The following is a 22,230-nucleotide window of genomic DNA, read 5'->3' as shown; positions in this document are numbered from 1 at the left end:
AACGAAAACTCTCGTTGTATATCACAAGGAGAGGCGGTTTTTAAGACTGATCATGTGGTACTATATGGGAAAATTGGGCAAAGTTATTTAAATTTAGAAATTTATATTATGTCTGAAAACTAGTGCCCTTACTTACTAACAACCCTCATGAAATTCAGGGAGTATTATCTATCGGCAACCCAGATAACACACAATATCCATTGTACGTCCATTTTATGTCCATTTTTAATCCGGTCGTCCATGGACTTAAAATGGATGTCCATGGAATTTACACAAAAAATCATACAATGGATATCCATTAATGTGTGTACATTAGCTGTCCATTTTATGTCTACTTCTGGACACTAGGTCCATATGAATCTCACTTGAATGTAAAATGAACATATATAGATAAAATATACTCAAATAGTAAAAGATGTATATTCGATATATTCATACAATGAAATTATTACTAAAGTTTTGTATATTTCTGAGTTGGTAGTATAATCTATCTTAAGTTTGGCGCAGTTGGCAGTAATGACCACATCGAATTATTGTCAAATGTCAAATAATTCGCAATGTTTTTCCTTTCCGTTTTCCCTCGTTTTTACTCTTGTCGATTGTAAGTGGCCGTTGTTAATAAATATTTGTGGATTAATAATAATTAAAGTATTTCCTTCCAAAAATAAAACAAAAGTAACGTTTACAAAGTGCTAGTTTAGTGGATCGTTCAGATAAGTATTTATTTATTTCACCATGAATGGACAAAATAATAAAAGGAAACTTTTAAATAAGTATTATAAAAGAACTAGGAAAGAATTTGTTAATAGACCTAGAAATACATTGAATATTAATAAAGGGACAGATGAATTTTCTAGTTCTGATTCTGACTGCGAAGGGGGCGACAACTTTATGAATTTAGCAGTTGAAGAAAACCTTTTTTCAGCTAACTCAAGCTCAAGCAATAGTAGCGTAACGAAAGAAGCTGACCATCTTCAGAGTGATGATTACACCATTCTTTCCCACGAAATTTTAACAGATTTAAATGAAATTAAAAATGAAACTACGAGTAGTACTGCTTTATCAGTAGAAATAGGTGCTTGGGCCGTCAATTATAATATTCCCCATACAGCAGTAAACGAGTTGCTTCGTATCTTGTCCAAGAATTTAGTAACTAATGTAGATGCTAAACTTCCCAAGGATTCACGTACTTTATTACATACTCCTAGAAATATTGGAAAATCTTTAAGAATAGTTGAACCTGGTGTATATTATCATTTTGGCCTTAAAAAATGTCTCGAGAAGCTTATTATGTGTTCCAAAAGTGTTTTGCTTAATTCCAAATCATTAAATATTTGTATAAACATTGATGGTTTACCGTTATCCCACAGTTCTGGTAGCCAACTGTGGCCTATAATGTGCAATTTATTCAATAATAAAAATATTGTTAATGTAATTGCAATTTATCAGGGAAATGAAAAACCTGAAAATGCTAATGAATTTCTACAAGAATTTGTGACAGAAGCAGTAGATATCCTAACTAATGGTTTTACTTTTAACGGTTATAAATATGAAGTACACATTAAAGCTTTCATATGTGATGTCCCAGCAAAGTGTTTTATCAAATATACAAGAGGACATAGCGGTTATATGTCTTGTTCTAAATGTCAGATTGAGGGTACTTTTAAAGATCATCGAATATGTTTTCCGAATATTAATAATTTAATTTTAAGAAATGATTTGCAGTTCAGATCTAAAGAACAGGACAATCATCATACTGGTACTTCATTATTGGAGATGCTTCCAGATGTTGACATGATTAATCATTTTCCATTAGATTACATGCATCTTGTGTGTCTAGGTGTAATGAAAAAATTAATAGTAAATTTATGGCTGTCTGGAAAGCCACCTTCAAAATTATCTTATCAACAAGTTACAGATATTTCAAATTTGCAATTAAAATATGTAAAAAATATTCCTAAAGAATTTTCACGTAAACCAAGATCTTTAAAAGAAGCTAGAAGATGGAAAGCGACAGAATTTAGGTTATTTTTATTCTATACTGGTCCTTTAATTTTAAAATTGATATTAGATGCTGATAGATATTTAAATTTTTTGTGTTTACACGTAGCAATGATTCTATTATCAAAATGTAAAAGCCGTGAAGATATTGATTATGCACGCTCCTTATTAAAATACTTCGTTGAAACATTTATTATTTTATATGGTGCTGAAAATGTGTCACACAATGTTCACAATTTACTTCATCTTTGTAATGATGTTGAAGATTTTGGTAGTTTGGAAAATTTCAGTGCTTTTCCATTTGAAAATCACATGATGTTTTTTAAAAAATACGTTAGAAAAGGTAACCAGCCTCTTCAACAAATTGTAAATAGAGTAAATGAATATGATATGTTCAGTACAATTGAAGTGCAAGAAGAGATATTTCCTAAACTGCTAAATGAGCATTTTGAAGGACCATCACTAAATTTGCAATTCAGTAAACAATACAAAAAAATAGAATTTAAGAATTTTTTGTTAACTACGTCTGAACCAGATAATTGTTGTATTGTTAACGATGCAAGTGTTATTAGTATCAAAAATATTGTTTCTCTTAACAGTGAAGTTATACTTATAGGACAAAGTTATCTTACACTTGAAGATTTATATTTGAAACCATGCAGGTCATCTGAATTAGGAATATATATTGTTAGCAATAGTGGCCCTTTACAGTCTTGGAATATAAAAACAATTTCCTGTAAATGCTTCAAATTAGAATTTGAAAACAGACATGTTATAATTCCAATGTTGCATACTAAATAAAATTTATAGCTATATTTATACAGGGTGTTGCATAAATAGTAATTTGTGGTTACGTGCGTCTTTATAACAATGGACAAGACTAGTTGGACAATAGTAAAATTTGACCAGGAAGATAGTGTTGAAGCTGTTCCCAGTACATGGATTGTAGGTAACTCATGTTATTGGCCACCTACCACAAACCAAGAAAGGATAACGTCTGCTATTCGGAGACATGATATCCCGAGTACGTGCTGGCCCCAACACAAAATTAGTCTATTAAAAAATGCTGTTTTTGGTAAGAATTTTTACTGCTTTTGTTAATGTTAACATCAAAATCGTTTTGCCTTCTGTGTTTATTAAATTAGTATTACTAATCTTAGATTATGAAGTAAAAATTATATAATTTCTGTAGAAGGTATAAATGTTGTGTACATTATTTTTAGATAATTACACAGAAGCACGACAAAAAACCAAAATTGCTGAATATTCCAGCGATTTAAACGAAGAAATATCTAGCCGAAAAATTAGATGTAGGAAAGGACAGTCATCATCCGAGACAAGTTCAGAAGACGAAATACAAACCATCCCAGAACCTCCGGGTAGGCGATCAAAAACACAATTAGGTAGTACGGTTCAGTTTATTTTATGTGTTGAAGTCCAAATGATTAAACCTAAATAGTAAATTAATTTAACTCTGTTAACAATATACAAGTTTCTTATGAGAGGAATTCATGTTGCATATGCCTTATTAGTTTAAAGTACCTAGGTATATAAATATAAAATTTTTATTATTTTTACAGATGTGCGGAGTAATATCGATAATCGCATGCGGAGTAATACTGATAACCACATGCAGAGTAACACCGATAATCACATACGGAGTAATACCAATAATCAGATTAGCTGCATTTGTTGTCCTTTGCACAAAAAAGGTATGTGTAAATAATATGGAGACATATTCCTATTTTTAAGTCAGTCAATTTCTATATGATAAATAGAAGTGTATTTTTTACTATCGTTTTGTTTAAATTTGTATATTCCTTTTTAGATATTTTGGGACAGAAGGATATCGTATCTATGCTAGAAAATATGAATTCCTTGGTTAGAAAATTTAATTTATTATTAAATATTACTACTGACACCCTAGACGAATTGAAGAACGTGAAAAAACATTTAAATAACACTAGTAAGGACGATGAAACAGAATCAGTCTTGAATAAGTTTAATGTACCCATTACATCTATTGAAGACTTCTATAAACTTGAAGAATTTTTAGAAGTGGAGGATAATTTTAAAAAATCTGTAAGTTGAAAGATACTTTGAAAAATAAGAGACATGTTCTGACATTGCAGCGATTCGGACTGTATGGAACCGAATTTAAACTGTCACATTTTTGGGTTAAATCAGTGAGATCATGTTTGCAGTTTCCGTGTGAAGTACGAATATGTTTCCTCCTGTCATTTAGATAAAACATATCAATGGGTTGAAATAATATTCTTAAGATTTTTAGTTTTACGTTTATTTTTAGGTATATGAATTTTCAAAAATTGGAGGAAGCAACACATACGACTTCATAAGAAGAGTTTTATCTGTCATTATAACAAATAATTTGGCCCAAAATTTTACATGGTTCGGAACAAAGGAAAAAAAAGCATTTCAGAAGCTAAAAATATCTGAAGTTATTATTGGTAAGTTGAACTAGATAACCATTTAAAAAAAAACAAAAAATTTGGGTCTCAATATATTTTTTTATAATTTATAACGGAAGGGCGAATAAATCAATTGGTATCTATTGTTTTAGACAAAAACAAACTTATGTATTTTTGAAAAGACAGTCAAAGACATATGAAACTAATAATGGTTATCTTTTTAGAAGCTGCAGGAAAATGCGATATTGGAGACCGGAAGTTGGTGGAAGAAGCTGTAAAAAAATATTTGCGACGGGCCAAGGAAAGGGCCGTTTTCGAAAATAAAAAATATACCACTTAGTAATGAACTATTAAACATTCATGCAAAACTGATTTTGTTTTATTTTTAATATAATTGTACCCTAATTTTTTATTAAAGATTGTATATAAAATGATTAAGGTAAAAAGAAAATTAGCTTCATACAGAACTGTATTGTGTGCTCTATTTTTGCTTTGTTTTATCGACAGAATGACAGTACAATTTATATAAGGTATTCAAAATTAAGTCGATGTTTAATATAGGAGCTATAAAGTTTATGCTGATTTGTAATGGTAAAAGCAAGTTTTAGACAGACGACCACTCGTATGAATTACATACAACTTGATGAAGTCTTATCTACAGGGTGTCTCTAAAAGGTCTGAACAACGTCCTACCACATATTCTTGGGGCCAAATTATTATCTAACCCAACTTACCTTAGTTCAAAATTTGATAGTTTCCGAGATACGGGGTACTGAAGTTACAATTTTATTTTTTTCTTCAATAACTTTTTTATTAATTGTAGTAAATACGTAAAAGTTGATATGGGGGAGTTTTCTGGCATGAGAAACTGAAATATGGACTCGAATTTGCTGTAAATTATAGAGGGCACCACCTAGAATACTTTACATGCATTGAAATTGTTATAACTTTTTGTGCCATGGTGTTTTGAATTTTTAATCCAAAATTCTTATTCTCTGACGTTTTTTATACAAAGAAAGTATACCTGGTAAATGTTTGAGCAACCATTTCTTGGATAACTGGATTTAAATGTTTAAAACATCCATTATTGTTAATATTTTGGACAGCTAATGGATGTCCATCATGGAAGTACTATGGACACTGGTAGCTGGACAACTTATGGTTGTCCAAAAATGTAGCCACTGTATGATCCAATGAATGTCCAGTGGACATCCTTGTTCCATAAACGGATATCCTATGGACGTACAGGGTACCAATATCTATATGTCCGTAGGACGTCCAATGGATATGTTTGTGCTATTAGGGAATATTATTTTGAAAATTTCTTCAATGGTTTGATGAAAACTTAATTCTGGATTTTTCTTGGACCATGAAGAGCAACCTTGAACTGAACAATAATAGTTTGACAGTTTCTTCTTTCTATCCATAATTGCTGAAATTTTCCTCACACTATTTTTTTTAAATAACAGTGTTCAAAAAACGAACACTAAATACAGTTTTAAATAAAATACAAAACGAAATGTCACACACAGAAGAAATGTTTACCTTGCTTCGCTAGTATCACTTGTCACCGCCAGAGAGCGAGCTCTTAGCTGCATTCGCGAATAATGTCGAATATATAGCAAGTTAAGCTTTTACAAAATTTCTCCACGCAACAATTGCCCAAATCACAAAACTTTCTGTACAGTGCAGAGGTATTCTATTCCTCTTAATGTTATTTTAATAGACACGTATTTTATTTCAAATCAATTTTCCCTGTAACGCAATCAACAGCAAAATGTGTCATAGGGAACGCAGCCAACGCAGTAGAAATTGACAACTCGCTCAAGCTTCTGACTAGTAACGCTATCGTGCGATAGGTGACAGGAGCTGCTTGAAAACAAAAACAACTTATAAAATCCTGAATTGTTAGAAAATTGTTTATTTTTCTGTGTTCTCACTTGTATAATAGAAGACGCTGCACAAATACTTGGTAAGTTAAAGATAATTTAAGTTTATATTTTCATTAGTTTTATTCAAAGTTTATTTAGTTGCAGATTGAAAGTGTTTCGGCAGTGAAAAACAATGACGCTTACTACGAAACAAGCACGAAAATTGTAGAAGGAGCACATTGAGAAATTTTCGTAAAGACATATCTTGTACTTATTTGTAAATTATTTTATTAATGGGAATGTCAAACAGAAGAAAAGTCGGTACATTAACTCCACAGACTTTTCGGGAAACGCCGTTCTGAAAAATTACAGCCGTCGTACCATTTATAATCCGTGCTTGGCCAGAGCACGGCGCAGTTAAATTTTAATTATGAACAGAGGTTCGTTAGGGTTTTCCATCAAACTAAAGAAAAGTCGTTATTTACTTTAATTATCCCTTCCTGTGTTTTGCAGCTAGAAGTTTAGAGAGATTAAATCGTTTTTGCCAAGACGGTTTTTTATCCTTTTAATAAAAATCATAATTACAACAACGTGTGGACAACAGAACTAATTTCAAGTTTGTAGTAGGTATTTCCGCCCGCTTCACACTGCCATTTCTAATGCCAACATTACAGAAAATATGCAGCATGTATAGAAAATTACCTTTTTATTGTTTCTTTTCAAGTACCAGCGCCAAACCATTTTAAACACAAATCTCTGTCTAATTTTAAAGAGATTTCCCCAGCCTGTGTTTACTTTTATCCCTTATCGACCTGCCCTTGTGTAAAAAAGCACTTGACATCAAACAGGCAGGTAAGGGCAGACTGCAACCCATCCAAATACCCCCCACGGAGGTTGCAAACAAGTGCCTTTTACACCTCAAAGATGGAACAATAGACCACTTGTAAAGGGAGGGTACTACCCACTACGCCTTTTGTTTGCAGTCTTTTTATTTGGAAAAGATTTTGGTGTAAGATATTGCCGTCTCTTTTGGATGCATTCCTGGGGTGATTAAAGAATAGCACGTGCATAGGCTCCTTGTTGACAGTTAAAATTTCCTCTAAATGTATACAATACAGGGTGTCTGGACCGAATGGGTATGTCTCAGTAGCAGTTTCTTTGGGTAAAAATAAATCGATTTAACGTTACCTCAATACAATTTTGCTTCAGTAAAAAGTTATCAGCTTTAAAAAAAAGAAAGGTATTTATTTTCTTTAGCATAACTGCATTATTTCAATGAAATTTGATATGGATCAGCTTATTTTTAACCCAAAACATAGAGGTCGCTAGGAACACCTTAAACAGTGTTTTGTTTTTTTGCCACATTTTTTTATTGGTAGGGATTTTCAGAAAACGGGTTTTATGAAACCCCACGTTATCATCTTTCATTGAAATATGACTATTATAATAAAATTAAGCAAATTTTCCTTGAAAGCTCGTAACTTTTCAAAGTAAAAGGCAACTTGAAGTATGGCTTATTCGCTTCTGGACACCCTGTATGCCTGTTGACCCGACTGCCCATTTTATGTAACTTATAAATAAAGTTAATTTTAGAATATTAATTATGTCTTTTTCAACAGAAGTTGTCAGAAATATTGATTTACAAACAAATGTACTTTGAAACACTTTATTTCTTTATTTTAAATCTGTTCTTTGTGAATATCACATATATCACTCAACTTCGACCTACAAACAGTTCTCTGCAATACAATACCGACATTTCATCTCCTTTTTTCGCATTTTTTTATACAAATAAATATTTTGAGAAGTAATTGGAGGACGACGTAATTTATTTTAAAAGGAAACAAGAATATCAGAGGGAATCCTGCTTAAAATCTTTTTCCCGCATACAGGGTGGCCGGAAAAAATGACCTTTGAGGAAAATATTAATTTATCGAGATATTTCTATATGCATCGGTGCTACTGTTTTGTCTAAAAAAAATTAAATTTTCAGCATATCGCAAATAATGTAACATCCAAATTTTGTCCGAGTTGAATAAAAATTTCCAAAGTTATAAAGGATATCTCTTAAAGAGACGACTAAGCTTAGTCAACTTTTATTTGTATTTTAACAAATTGTAACTCTCCCAAAATATATAACATTTTTGTTACAGCTTGTACATTTTCTACAACAGCGTGTTTGGAGCATCTCTACTTATGCTTTATCAGTATCATTTAAGACCTTGACCTTTTCTGTAAAAAATGTTAAAATTACGCTTTAAAAATAAGTAAAAGAAATATTTTTAAAATGACTTACATATATTCATTCTCTTAAAAATGTATTGCATTTTGTTTATCGTGTTTCATTGTAATTCCTCAAAATAATACATATTAAAATAGTATAGAATATTGGCGTCGTTACAGGAAGGGATTTTTAGTGACCTCTGTTAGAATATGGACTGCTATTACTGCTTTAAACTGTTCCGTCAATTTGAACATGCGCGTGACATGTGTTGATTTAATTTTTTTTTAATGAAAATAGTTATCATAGTACACTTGACAATTTTGTTGGAGTCTGTTTATCACATATCATTGGATTAAAAAAAAAATCAATACCGTATGAAATAAAAAAAGTATACCTTTCATTACGTTGAAAATAACGATAGTATTTTTTAGCCATTAACGCCAGTTCTTTGATTTTTAAAATCGAAACAAAAGCGAATTTATACCTTGAGGGCGTTTTTATGATGCGTGACTTTCAGTGAATTTATAACAGTATTTTGACGACGGTTTTAGAAAATCTAAGCAAGTTAGAAACAACATATCTTCACAGTATAGTCTTTCTGAAGTCAGTTGAACATGTATAAAAACGCCTAGCAATAAAATTTAATGAGTTTCATAGGCGTCCCTAAAAAAAGTTTTCTGCTAAAGGTACAAAATAATATTAATTTGTATATAATGTGTAGAAAATTTCTGTTATATGTTCATTTGGCCAACAACATATTTTAATTATTTATGCCCTCAAACAATTTTATTATATTGAGGTAAATTTTGGTTATGACGTATCAAAAAATATGCTCGCCAAGAACCAACGGGAAGGTACATATCCTTGCCAAGAAAGGATGAGGAAAGGTTGTCAGTTTAGGTTAGTTATTAAATAAAAATAATCAACAATAAAGTAATTCCTCATTGCTGTACTGCACTGCTAGGCAATTTGCCAACAACTGAAATTTATGGCCCAGTCGCCCAGTGCGACTGTGTTTGTGCGGTGTTTGCCCACGCGCGAATTCTTCAACTGCTCTATACATTTCTATCATTTCATATTATGTGAACAAGTTTTTCAAATATTTCAATGCCGAGTTGCTACTTTGTGACCGAACCTGATACGTACTGCCTAGCTCTTTGGTCTTCAATTGAGATCGGAAAGACTAAGCTTTTATTAAAATGCACTAAAAAGAAAATAATAAACCAAGTAGTTCATAAAACCCATGAATGCTGTGTATTCCCCAAACCCACAAAAGGGTTGAATATGGCTGCTCTATAAAAGTGTCATTTTTACTTACGTATTGTTTCGTGTGTTTTTAAGATTGTTATCTATTATAAAATCAATGTGAGAAACATGGGCGTAGGTAGGTTTGGGATGGGCTCAGGGCCGTATTAGCCTAAGGTGGGGCCTGGGACTGCAAGCTGTATGGAGGCCTTTAAAAAAAATGGTCACTTCACACAATCAGTGACTTACCGATTCAAAACCTAAACACTTTCGTTTGATTTTAAAAAAAGGTCACGCAATCACCGACTTATCGGACTTACCGATATAAAATTTCAAAACCGAAACACTTTTTGGTTTGATTCTAAATAAACACTATCAGCGATTTACCGCACTATCAGAAAGACGATATTGGATCTTTTAGTAGTAGAAGCAAAAGAATGGACTTTCACTATAAAAAATAATGTTGAGCACATTTATCATATATTTCAATAGTAGGTACTTAAAATAAAACTACTTACCGATTATATTCGATCTTTTTTCAATATTTTGTACCTAAATTTTTCCGCCCTACCTGGTATGGAAGTGAAGATCTGTCACTGCTTATACTTCAGATTCTGATTACTCTACAGATTCCATATTTGCACCCGATTAGTACATTGTTAAACCTATATCTGCATATCATATTTCAAAAAAATTTGTACATTTCTTCCACCAGAATTCTCAAATGAAGTGTATGATAGAATGATGCTATTTTCATGGATTATTTTCAAAAATAGTTCATAAAAATAAACCGTAACTGATTCTTTTGGCACATTATTTTATTTCACAGATGGGAAAAATATCAATAAACATGGATAAAACAAACTATATAACAAATAAAAGGAAAAATTGAAATTGTACTACAAATAAGTAACTTGAGACAGCAGCTAATGGCGCTGTCTGTAATGTGTCGGGTCGACACAATCGAACGGTGTGACGTCACAAATGTTTTGCTAATAGCCTGGACCCTTTCAAATATCGCACAAGTTAGAAATTATTTATCACGGTTCATATTGAAGGTATCGTCCTGATTTTTTCACCACATGTTTATAGGCTATTGATTATATCCAAAAAAACGGTGTTAAAAGGAACTATGGCGTTCAAGCAATGTTATTGCATGAATCGTTCAAAGGGTCATTTTAGATGAAAAAACCGCGTAGTGCTATTAAATTAGAGGGTGGAAATTGGAGATAGGGGTGAAAATGCACCCCTTTCAGTTTTTCAATTGTAGCTCGAAAATGAAGCAAAATTTCGCTATAGTTCATAGGGAAAATTATTTAGAGAATTGAATTTTCCATCGAAGTAGCTTATTTAAAAAATTTAAAAGGAAAATTTTATGCAAACAAATCGTTAACAATTTGAAAAAAAGCAAAAAATTCGGTTTTCTGTTTTTTTTTTCTTTTTTGCCTCTAGTTTTTTTTTTGAGTGAAGATAGGTATAGGCAATGCTTCATAGAAAAAAAAGTAGATAAAATTTCCTTCAAAACAACAAGTTGTAAAGTATTTTTGAATGAAAATTGACTGATATATGGCCTCTCAAACTTAACCAATTTTTCGATTTTCGTCGTGTTTACCCCTTATACGTTTTCATTCTCATTTTCTGCAAATAAGGAAGGCAATAAGACGTTCAAAGGTTTTCATCACATGACTTGTTCGAAGGGTCATTAAAAATGAAAAAACCACGGGGTGCTATTAAATTAGAGGGTTGAAATTGAAGATAGGGGTGAAAAAGCATTTTTACAGTTTTTTAAATATGGCACGAAAACGAAGCAAAATTTCGGTATACATAGTTCATAGGAAAAATTTTGTAGAGAATTGAATTTCTCATCGAGTGGCTCATTTAAAAAATGTAAAACGAAAATTTTATGCAAAAAATCGTTAATAAACAATTTTAAAGCAAAAAATAAATTTTTTTGATTTATTTTACTTTTTTAATAAAATAATTTAGTAAAAACTTGAGAATTTAAGTACAATAAAGTTTAATTAAAAATGTATATACAGTGTGTCCACGGATGGAGGATGGAGTTGGCAACTCTTGAGTTGAGACTCTTGAGAGTTGAGTTGAGTTGAAAGAGTTGAAACTTTCTTGTTTTTGACTTCATCGAAAAATGTCACTCTTTATAAAAAGTCCTGCCCCTCGAAAAAATGAGACTGTCATACAAACATCTTATATCATAAATTAAAAAAACACGAAAATACTCAAGAGAGAAGTACCATTATTTATTATTTTACACAACATTTTATAAAACAAATCTGTTTATAACCTCAAATAATGTCCTAATACTTTATATGTATAGCTACTTCGTACCTCAAAAATTTAAAATTTTATTTTTAAAATTTGTATTAGACATTGTTTGAGGTTATAAACAGATTTGTTTTGTAAAAATGTTGTGTAAAATAACAAACAATGGTAGTTCTCTCTTGAGTATTTTCGTGTTTTTTTAATTTATGAGCACTCTGTATATCTAATCTAAGATGTTTGTATGACAGTCTAATTTTTTCGAGGGGCAGAACTTTTTATAAGGAGTGACATTTTTCGATAAAGTCAAAAAACAAAAAAGTTTCTCCTCTTGTCAACTCCATCCTCCATCCGTGGACACACTGTATATACATTATGAATTAATCTTTATTGTACTTAAATTCTCAAGTTTTTACTAAATTATTTTATTAAAAAAGTAAAAGAAATTTAAAAAATCTTATTTTTTGCTTTCTTTAAAATTGTTTATTGTTGATTTTTTTTGCATAAAATTTTCCTTTTACATTTTTTAAATAAGCCATTTCGATGAGAAATTCGATTCTCTACAAAATTTTTCCTATGAACTATACCGAAATTTTGCTTCGTTTTCGTGCTATATTTAAAAAACAGCAAAAGTGCTTTTTCACCCCTGTCTTCAATTTCAACCCTCTAATTATATAGCACCCCGTGGTTTTTTCAATTTTAATGACCCTTCGAACAAGTCATGTTATGAAAATTCTTGAACGTCTTATTGCCTTCCTTTTTTGCAGAAAAAAGAGAATTAAAACCTAAAACGTATAAGGGTAAACGCGACGAAAATCGAAAAATTGGCTAAATTTGAGCGGCCATATATCAGTCAATTTTCATTCAAAAATACTTTACGACCTCTTGTTTTGAAGGAAATTTTATCTACTTTTTTTTCTATGAAGCAATGCCTATACCTATATTTGCTCAAAAAAAAACTAGAGGCAAAAAAGTAAAAAAAATTAGAAAATCGAATTTTTTGCTTTTTTCAAATTCTTTGTTAACGATTTTTTGCATAAAAACTGTAAGGGGTGAAAATCTCCAATTTTCACCCTCTTATGTAATAGCACTCTGCGGTTTTTTCATCTAAAATGACCATTTGAACGATTCATATAATAAAATATCTTGAACGTCATACTACCTTTTAAAATCCTATATTCAACAGCCTATTTAGGAAGTTAAGTACTTACGGAAAACGTAAAACCAATTAATAAATTAAATACTACCTACTGAATGTGGAATCTTTCAACCACTGCTTTTGACCAACGGGATCCCCGCACGGACACGGCACGCGCCCATGGCGCCGATGCCCGCGGACCCCGTCCGCCAACAAAGGCACTGTCGTCGCCCCCACCCGACCTCCTCCACCACGGCAGCGTCAGTTGTCGACTCGCCGGTTCTTCGCGTCCCGTCTAGCAGGCCGCGACGCTCCGTTCCCGTCGAAACCGACTCATTCCATCGCCCGCTTCGGCTTGGAGAGCTCCGTCGTCCGTTTCCCGGCTACCAACCTCCTCACGTGTTCTCCGCAATTGTCCCCATTGTCGACCGGACACGGCTACCGGCTGAAAAATGACCCCGTGCGGTTCGCGTACCCTGGTTCTACTCGTGTCCTTCGCGCTCTGGTGTGTTGGGGTTGTTCTCAGTGGCAGTTGCAGGGAGGCGAAGCTCTGCTGCACCGGCAGGGATTCGTCCTGTGTTGTCCAGAAGGCGCCGATCAACGCCATCATCGAGGACCTCAGCGACAAGCCCTGCTACTGCGATCACGCTTGTCTTAAGCTAGGGGACTGCTGTCCGGACTTCAAGGAGGCCTGTGGAGGTTTGTTGGAAAAAATTGTTTTTTACTTACTTATACAGGGTGTTATAATAGGCCCGTTGGGTACCTCAATTTTACTTTCGGAATTAACTTTTTGAACTTGTTGGATCAACGACAGGATTAAGGACCGGGAAACTCTAGTACAAAATATTTTTATTAACTTATTTTATTTTACAACATTCAATACATATTAATATTCATTACAAGACTAGCTGACCCAACAGACGTTTCCTGTTCAAATTTAAATAAATTTGTTAGTGATAAGCACTTTCAGTTTTTCCCGAAATTGCCAATTTTCCGGGCAACTTTTGCAATTTTTCTTTCCCTAAAAACGAAACAGCTTTTAATTTTTATTTATATAGATGAGACACAGAACAAAGAAAAACACACAGATGAGGGAGACACAGAACAAAGAAAATACACTACGATTTGCCAAATAGGAACTAATGTAAAATGACTATGTTTTCTACTACAATTAACAGATATTGTCCGAAGTTGTTCATTTGTGCCATAGTTTTCGTTTTTTCTTTATCTATTGGGTTCTTGCCACCTGTGAAAAAAAATCAGGTGTTATTTTTATGAAAATAGATTCGTCTAACAAAAAATCTCGCACCGAAAAAAGCAGACAAATACAAAAAATATTCATCGCTGTATGTCACGCGCTTTAAAAGGTTGTTTTTCAATTTTAATTATTGTCGACAGTTTAAATTTGTTTGCTTTTGTTTGTGATATCAAATGGTGCTTATTCTATTATTACTTCTTTTAGAATGTATCCAAGTGGTAATCGTAAATGGTGGTACAGCTGTGGACAATAAAAAGTTCATCCTAAATAACTTATGGCAGCATTAAGGGGGTATCTACATCTAGTTAATAAAAAAATAAGATAATTTACAGAATTTACAAACACAATACTGGGAATTTTTTGCTACGTATTTATTAAGTAGTTAAAAAAAATGTTGATAAAATCGTGGTGGTTATATGTCATATGCCATCATCACCTTAAAAAAAAAGGTCCACTTTGTGTAAGCTGTAGAAGCCTTAAATTTCATTTTAAATGAAAAATCAAAAATTTTTTCTTAAATATGTTCGCAGTTGGAGGATAATAAAATCAATAAAAACTCGGAAAGAAAGAAAACGGCCGACATACGAATTTTAGTATCGATTTTTTTATCTTGAAAGTGTTTGAAAGTGAATATTTTCCCCCTATTTTGTTAGTATATCCTCCAATGAATTGAATTTACCGTACCATAGAAGAGCATCGCATAAATATTTCACTACAACAGAAAAATTTCGCATTTTAAATCAACTGTTAATACAGCTGTCTACCGTCAATTATATCATTAATTTACACTTATTTCGCAATGACAATAAAATTCCCGAAAATCGAATAAAAACCTAAAAAGACAGCCATAAAGTAGGCTATATGCTATATGACACGATTGAAGAACCAACCAACAAGAGGTTGACGGTATGTACCAGGTTCAGTCGCTGACGCAGCAACTCGGCATTGAAATATTTGAAAAAATTGTTCCTATATTTATTTAGCCATACCCATATACAGGTCTGGTCGAACGTGGTAGAAATGTATACGCCCAGTTGAAGAATGCGAGCTCGGGCAAATGAAATACAAACACAGCTGCATTGGGCCACTGGGCAATAAAGCTGTTGACAAGTGGTTGATAAATTGCCCAGCAGTGCAGTGCAGCAATGCGGAATTTGGTGTGATTCAGGTAATTTTAATTTATAAGCATTGATATTACAATTGGGAAAGGGAGAAATAATATTATTACAATTAATAAAATTGTTTGAGAACATACATAATTAAAATATGTTGTTGGCCAAATGAACATATAATAGAAATTTTCTGCACATTATAAACAAATTATTATAATTTTTTACCTTTAGCAGAAAACTTTTTTAGCGACGCCTATGAAAGTCATTCAATTTTATTGCCAGGTGTTTTTTACATGTTCAACTGACTTCGGAAAGACTATACCATATGCGACACTTGTTTACCTACCAAAAAAGAAAAAAAAAGTTTTCCATTGTTGGGGGAGTTTCATGTAAATACCGCCTTGTCAGAAACTTTTTTCTTGTTACAATTGTATTTAAATACTTTTATATTTAAAACAAACTAAAAAATTATTTAAATCATTACATTTTTATGGGGGTGTTTTAGAAAAAATACTATAAAATTAGAAGTGCCTAAACAATGACTATGGGAAATATATTTCTTAATGAAACTTGGTACGTTTCTAAAGACAATGTTTGTACCGCATTGAAATTTGATTAATTTGATAAATAAATATTTTGCGGATGGTAAATTCTGATCGATTTCCAAATCAACTTTTGGAATGGTTGATAAAATAGTTAAGTAGTAGAAAAAAAATATATTTGTTCCTACAAGTTTCGGAGATATTGAACGCTTATTACAACTTCTTTTTTTATTTTGGAACGTAACATTTTGTCATGAAATCTATTGATTATGGATACTGTGTGTGTTTTTAACTTACACATAGTGTTATATTATGGTATTCTTTAAATGGTCAAGTATGTATTAACTTCTTTGATGCATTTCCTGTGAAATCACCATCGCGTTTACCATAATAATACAACTAGAAATATTCTAAAATTCAAATACAACTTATGGAAATGCAATTCAAATACTGAATGGAATTTTAATATTTCCTGAAAGGTAACGTTAACATGTTTTACATATATTTGTTGTTAAAATACCCTTAAGTAGTGTTTCATATATTATTTTTCTATGTGTTATATACAGGGCGATTTTTAAGTCCGTGTTATAACTGCAGAGAATCATTTCAAACCTAACTGCAAAACTGCAAAATTTTTGAGATACAGCACAGTGCAAGATAAAAATATCACATTCATTTAAATATCTCTGATGAATGACCTTGGTAGATGAAAATTGGATAAACAATTTGTTTAATTAGAAGTAAAAATGTATTGATTTAGTTTACATATATGTCAACCAGAGGCGTAGGTACTGCTGACAATGTGATTAACCCTCAAAGGTCTCACTTGGGGTGGACGACCTTAAAGGTCACACTAGTGCGAATTGGGATTTTGCCAACTTTGTGTCTTCTTTATGTGTTAACGAAAACATAACGTATTTATATCAAAACTGGGGTAAAATTTTCCGAGAAATCGAATGATGTAATTATTATTTTGAAAAGAAATAATTTGTTAGTAAAAAATTCGATTGAAAGAAAAACATTTTTCGAAAAATGTCTTTAAATTCGTATTTGTATTTATAGATAATGGTTAGAGACAAAGTAAAAATAGGATTTTTGAAGTTCAAAGTGTATTTTTAAGAAATATAAAATATATAAAATACCCCATTTTGATAAAATGATATCGATTTTTTTCGGTTTCTCGAATATAGGCATTTTTTGAAGTTGTGATTTTTGGCTCTTTTTCTAAAAAACCGCAGCGGCTATCGTCGACTACGCCTTACGGTAGAATAATTATGAAATGAATGAATGAATTATGAATGAATGGAAATTCAGTCACACTTTTGCCCACACTAAAGTCACACTAGTGCGAATTCGCACCGATCCGACTTTCAGACTTTTGGTTCGGCCGACAATAACAGACTGAGGTCAGCTGTGGTATAGTCTTTCCGAAGTCAGCTGAACATGTATATAAACGCCTAGCAATAAAATTTAATGAGTGTCATAGGCGACCCTAAAAAAGTTTTCTGTTAAAGGTAAAAATTATAATAATTTGTATATAATGTGTAGAAAATTTCTACTATATGTTCATTTGACCAACAACATATAATTATTTATGACCTCAAACAATTTTATTATATTGATGGTCAATTTCGTTTTGTTCCGTTTCAAAAGGTCTCCAAAATGCCAAGCCTGCTGCATACCGCCAACCTCTTGATTCTTCAATTGAGATCGGAAAGACTATACGGCTCGACTGTTTGCGTTATACAAGGAATTATCGTGGTGAGGGAACCCTCGGCAGCTTACTGAGAAATGCCAGCTGTTAAAAAACGGTGGTCCGAAGTATTTGGGAAAATGGATAAGTACATGCGTCTTTCATTTTATTAAGTATATCTCAAATTCTGCTAGGGAAATTGATTTTTTTTAAACTTTGCATAATTTTGGGAGCTATAGCATGTATTGCTGTCAAATTAATCTCTCTTGCTTCGTTCCTGTTTTCGTGTCTACGTTTTTTTTATAATGTCACAGAAATTTTACAGTGAGGACACATAAACACACTACCGTCACTAAACACTTGAATAAATAACTATAAATAATACACTTACACTACACAAGACACTGTTTTAAATTTTACTATAAAATTTAGCTTAATAAAACATAACATTGCAATATACATATTGTTTTTCGATCTCAGTAAAAACTGATACTTCACACAGAAAGCCATGACTTATTCGGCCATTTTCGTTTCGGCGAATTAATGTGGCCGTTTGTTTTTTGTCCGTCTAGCGCCCTGTTGTCATATCAAATCAGGTGTATTGATATTATGTAGTTCACTTTGTCAATGTTAGAGGTTATTGACACTGAGATTCTCAGACTAAAACAGTGCTAAAAAATAGTAACAACTACTTTTTGTTAGAAACTATTATCCTTTAAAAAATGACCTCTACTTAAACTTACACTCTGTATTCTTAAATTCAAATTAAGCAAAGTTAACTAGATCAAATCAAAAGTATAAAAAATCATTGACGTGGAAATGTATTATTATCTTAGGACTGAGAGGATGTAGGTCCCAAAAAAAATATATTATATTTCTGTTTGGAAGAAGCCTTGCTCTCTTCGCAAATTTTACTGCTTTTCCTAGTTCTGTGTCTTGTCAAATTGACAATTGGTTTCTTGCTGGTATCACGTATCTATTCAAGCCCTTCTCGTGTGGACGAAATTTTCGGGCACGCCACTGGGGCATCAATTACCGACACGACTAATCGAATTCTTAGGAGCGGCGCGTCTCTCAAAAAACAACAAAGGCCGCCAGCCACTCCACGAGAGCCAAAGTGCCGGGCGGTATCAGAACGCTCCGGTGCTTCGCGTTTGTTTTTTGTTAGCCCCGTCAGTGGCAGATGATGCACGGCCGCCTCTTATGAATGTATAAGCGTCTGCCAGCAACTATTTCTATTTTTACCACCGTTGAAAGTGAGTTTCTTGAGGCGGGTTGTCCGGCCGGAGCAGGTCGTCTGCAGAGGATGGAGATTTGTAGGTACGAACTGCAGGCAGGTCTCTGTATTGGCGCGTGAGGTGAATACAGCGCGATTTATTCGTACGCCGTGCGATGTCGGAATACAATAGGTTTGTTTCTGCAGTAGTTTGTGGCTGTCGGGAGCAATCTCAAACTCTGATGATAGTTCGATGTTCTTGCAGAATTTCAAACCGATTTCAAACGGTTTGCTGACTAGGGGGACTAGGACAATTGGCTGACTATCCTCAAATCGTCAGTTTGACATGCGCACTGAATAATATGAAATTATAGACTTGGCAAAAAAATTAAGGGAGCAGAAAAATTTCCAAATTTTTTTTAATGATTTTTGAAAAGCTGTAACTTCGTATTGAGAAAAAAAAGAAGCTTCTTGAAGATTCTAGTTTTGAAATCTTGAGATGAAAAATGTTTCTGAGCATCACTCGAAACAACAAAGAAATAATGCAAGGCAAAAATTAAAAAAAAAATTTTCAATGGGCTCAGACAATTTTTTTCTGGCTTAATCATTACCATGGTCATTTAACCTGATTCCTCAGTTTCAATTTGTTTTTCTTTATTTTCTGTACGATTATTTTTCATTGATACATAGGCTGTTGAGTGAAAAGTCACCTTTTTCTTTTGACCATCGACATCTCATCAACTAATGATCGTACAGCGAACGAAAGGTGGGTTTTGGAAGCTTGAATCAATCCTCTTCAAGGACATTTAGGTAAGTTTGAGAAAAAATTTTTTTAATTTGAAAAAAAATACAAAAAATATTTTCTGCTTTTTTGGAAAATCAACGACTACTTTGCAAATATGTATTGGGAAAAGTACCAATGTTTGTAGGGTTTCTTTTAGCTCAACACATGCCCATGAGGCCTGTAAATTTTGAAATAGATCGGTCAAACCGTTTTCCTTTCCTAAATTGTCAGTTTTATAAAAAAATTAAAGAAGCAGATTTATTATCCTTTAAACATCAATGCTGAAAAAAATTTTTGCGTTATTTTTATCACAATTTTGGGTTAAATACTCGTCTAATATCGAAAAAAGAAAAAAAAAACAAAAAGTTTTTCAAATAATTTCTGGCGAAGTTAATCTGAATTGTTCCATTTCAAATAATAAATAGTTATTTTTATGGATTTAAATAGGAACAATATGGCGATTACTGTGTTCCTAAGTCATTTACTTAATAACGCTCGTCTCATAGCAACCACCATGGGCGCAGCTACAACTTTTGCTTGGGGTGCCCAGGCCTGCAAGCTGTATGGCTTCTAAAAAAAACCCGCGCAGTCATCGGGTTCTCTGGGGTACGGAACACCCCTGCTCCTCCCTAGCTACGCCCATGGCAGTCACAGACGACCTGATGAAATTATTATTCAATTCAATCATATTCAATTTTAATAATATAAAATAAGCAGCTTTAATTGCTATTATGATAAAATTAAAATTGATCGGCAAAAAATTATGTGTTTGACTTGGTAGTAAACTAGATTTGGCTGGTATTTCCAGCCAAAACATTAAAAATAATTCAAAATTCAAACCATAAAGGCAATTTTTGCTTTTAACTACGAAATTAAAGAGGATGAATCAAACTAAAAGAGCCGTTAGGGTTTATCAAAAAAATACCGAAGTCCGCGAATGTCTATAATTTCGGTCAACGATAAAAATTTTTGACTTTCAGATCCTGAACTTCAAGCTTCAATTTGCTTTCTTTTTTATTGATCTACGACCATTTTTTACCAAGTTACAGCCTTTTGAAAATCACCTAAAAGTTTAGGATTTCTTTTGTGTCCTTTAATTTTTGTGACTTACGTATACTGAAAATTCTGTTTTATATTTTAAGATTTCCAACTTCTATTTTACCCCAAAACGACTTTGATCTTTGACGCTTTTTAAAAGCCTCATAAACATGTTTCTTCTCCGCATATTCTTATGGGAAGAGCCGTACTTCCCCGCGCCAACAATGGACCGCGGAACGTGCCGTACCTGCCCCGAGCGTCCCCCTCCCGCGCCGGACTTTGACCCGCCAGAAATTACAATGCGAACTCGGCCGATAAATTACGCAGATGTCGCCGTGATGCATCCCAACGAAATCCGTGATCCGCATAACAAGTCCTGGCGTCACAATGGCCCCCCCGGTGCCGCGCTTGTCGGTCGTCCTCTTCCCGTGGAACTGGGTCCACCTTCGTCAACGTCCGCCCGCGCGACTGCCGGGTCGCGGGGGCGATAATGTCGGGGGTCCCTCACGGCCGTCCTCGCCTGTCAGCCGGCGTCGGCGGCGTCGAAGTTTCGAAATTGAGACGTCGCGTCGGCGACGTCCTGCTGAATTTGCAAAGTGGCAAGGGAACGTCCCGATGCGAAAAAAAGCTCCACGTATCACAATCGCTATAACTAGACCCCGGACAGAAATACTCAACTATAGATACAATTTTCAGGTTTAGGTTTAGGTTGGAAATTTCTTGACATTTTTGACGTCGCTGATCAATTTTAAAACAAGCAACTGCTCTCGCAAAGTTGTGATAAAATAAAAAGTTTCTGAGTATATTTTAATTGAATTGAAAATGTTTAGGCCCAGTACTTTGAGTCTCGGTTAAGGAGGTTCGATACCAAAAGAAAAATGGTAAGAATGTTTTCAAAGCAATTGAAATCTGTTAATAAATATGCAAACTGACTTGTGTAAAAATATCAGATCGATTGACAACGTAGTTTTTTTGAAAAATGAATTTAAAAATTATGCTCTTTTACACAGGCTCTTATGGGAGTTGGGAAAAAACTTTAATCAAACGTGAATATTGCTCTTAAAAATGGTTAGGATCGAGAAAATAAAATTGTAATTAAAGAATTAAATATTACTAAACATATGCACTTACAATGTAATTATTGAGATAATGAATAGATAACGTTTTGACAAATTTGAACAAACATCTGATCCAATGAAAGGAAATATGGCAACATTGTACGCTGTATTTAATGCTTCGACTGATGCGTTATATTTGAATAGCTCAATTATAGATTATAAAATTATTCCAGTCGAAAATATATGTAGTAATAATTAATATTAAATAAATTTTTCGTGATCTAAAGCAATATACTAGCAATTTGAAACAAAAATTGAAAGGATCTCTTTGCAAAACGAACAGT

General features: G+C 33.0%; 2 protein-coding genes across 3 annotated transcripts; both read left to right on the top strand.

Annotated features, from left to right (window-relative positions):
- The first annotated feature begins 2,302 nt into the window (after window positions 1-2,302).
- Window positions 2,303-4,772, top strand: LOC108911826. 2 transcript variants are annotated; one of them, XM_018716862.2, is made up of 6 exons: window positions 2,303-3,076; window positions 3,225-3,380; window positions 3,582-3,713; window positions 3,830-4,083; window positions 4,310-4,469; window positions 4,655-4,772. In XM_018716862.2, the coding sequence occupies exons 1-6, from the start codon at window positions 2,872-2,874 to the stop codon at window positions 4,768-4,770; spliced, it is 1,023 nt and encodes a 340-aa protein (XP_018572378.1). In that variant the 5' UTR covers window positions 2,303-2,871; the 3' UTR covers window positions 4,771-4,772. The 2 variants fall into 2 exon arrangements, with proteins under 2 accessions (XP_018572378.1, XP_018572377.1); XM_018716861.2 differs by having other exon boundaries at window positions 2,307-3,076; window positions 3,225-3,404.
- Window positions 4,773-13,473: 8,701 nt separating this feature from the next.
- Window positions 13,474-14,338, top strand: LOC108911816 (uncharacterized peptidase C1-like protein F26E4.3). Its single transcript, XM_023455014.1, has 2 exons — window positions 13,474-13,884; window positions 14,244-14,338. Exons 1-2 carry the CDS (start codon window positions 13,638-13,640, stop codon window positions 14,336-14,338), a joined length of 342 nt encoding a protein of 113 aa, XP_023310782.1. The 5' UTR covers window positions 13,474-13,637.
- The last annotated feature ends 7,892 nt before the right edge of the window (window positions 14,339-22,230 follow it).

The sequence above is a fragment of the Anoplophora glabripennis genome, unplaced genomic scaffold (genome assembly GCF_000390285.2).
Source record: "Anoplophora glabripennis isolate ALB-LARVAE unplaced genomic scaffold, Agla_2.0 scaffold504, whole genome shotgun sequence".
In the NCBI taxonomy this organism is placed as follows: Eukaryota; Metazoa; Arthropoda; class Insecta; order Coleoptera; family Cerambycidae; genus Anoplophora; species Anoplophora glabripennis.
This window is presented reverse-complemented; position numbering and strand designations above follow the sequence as displayed.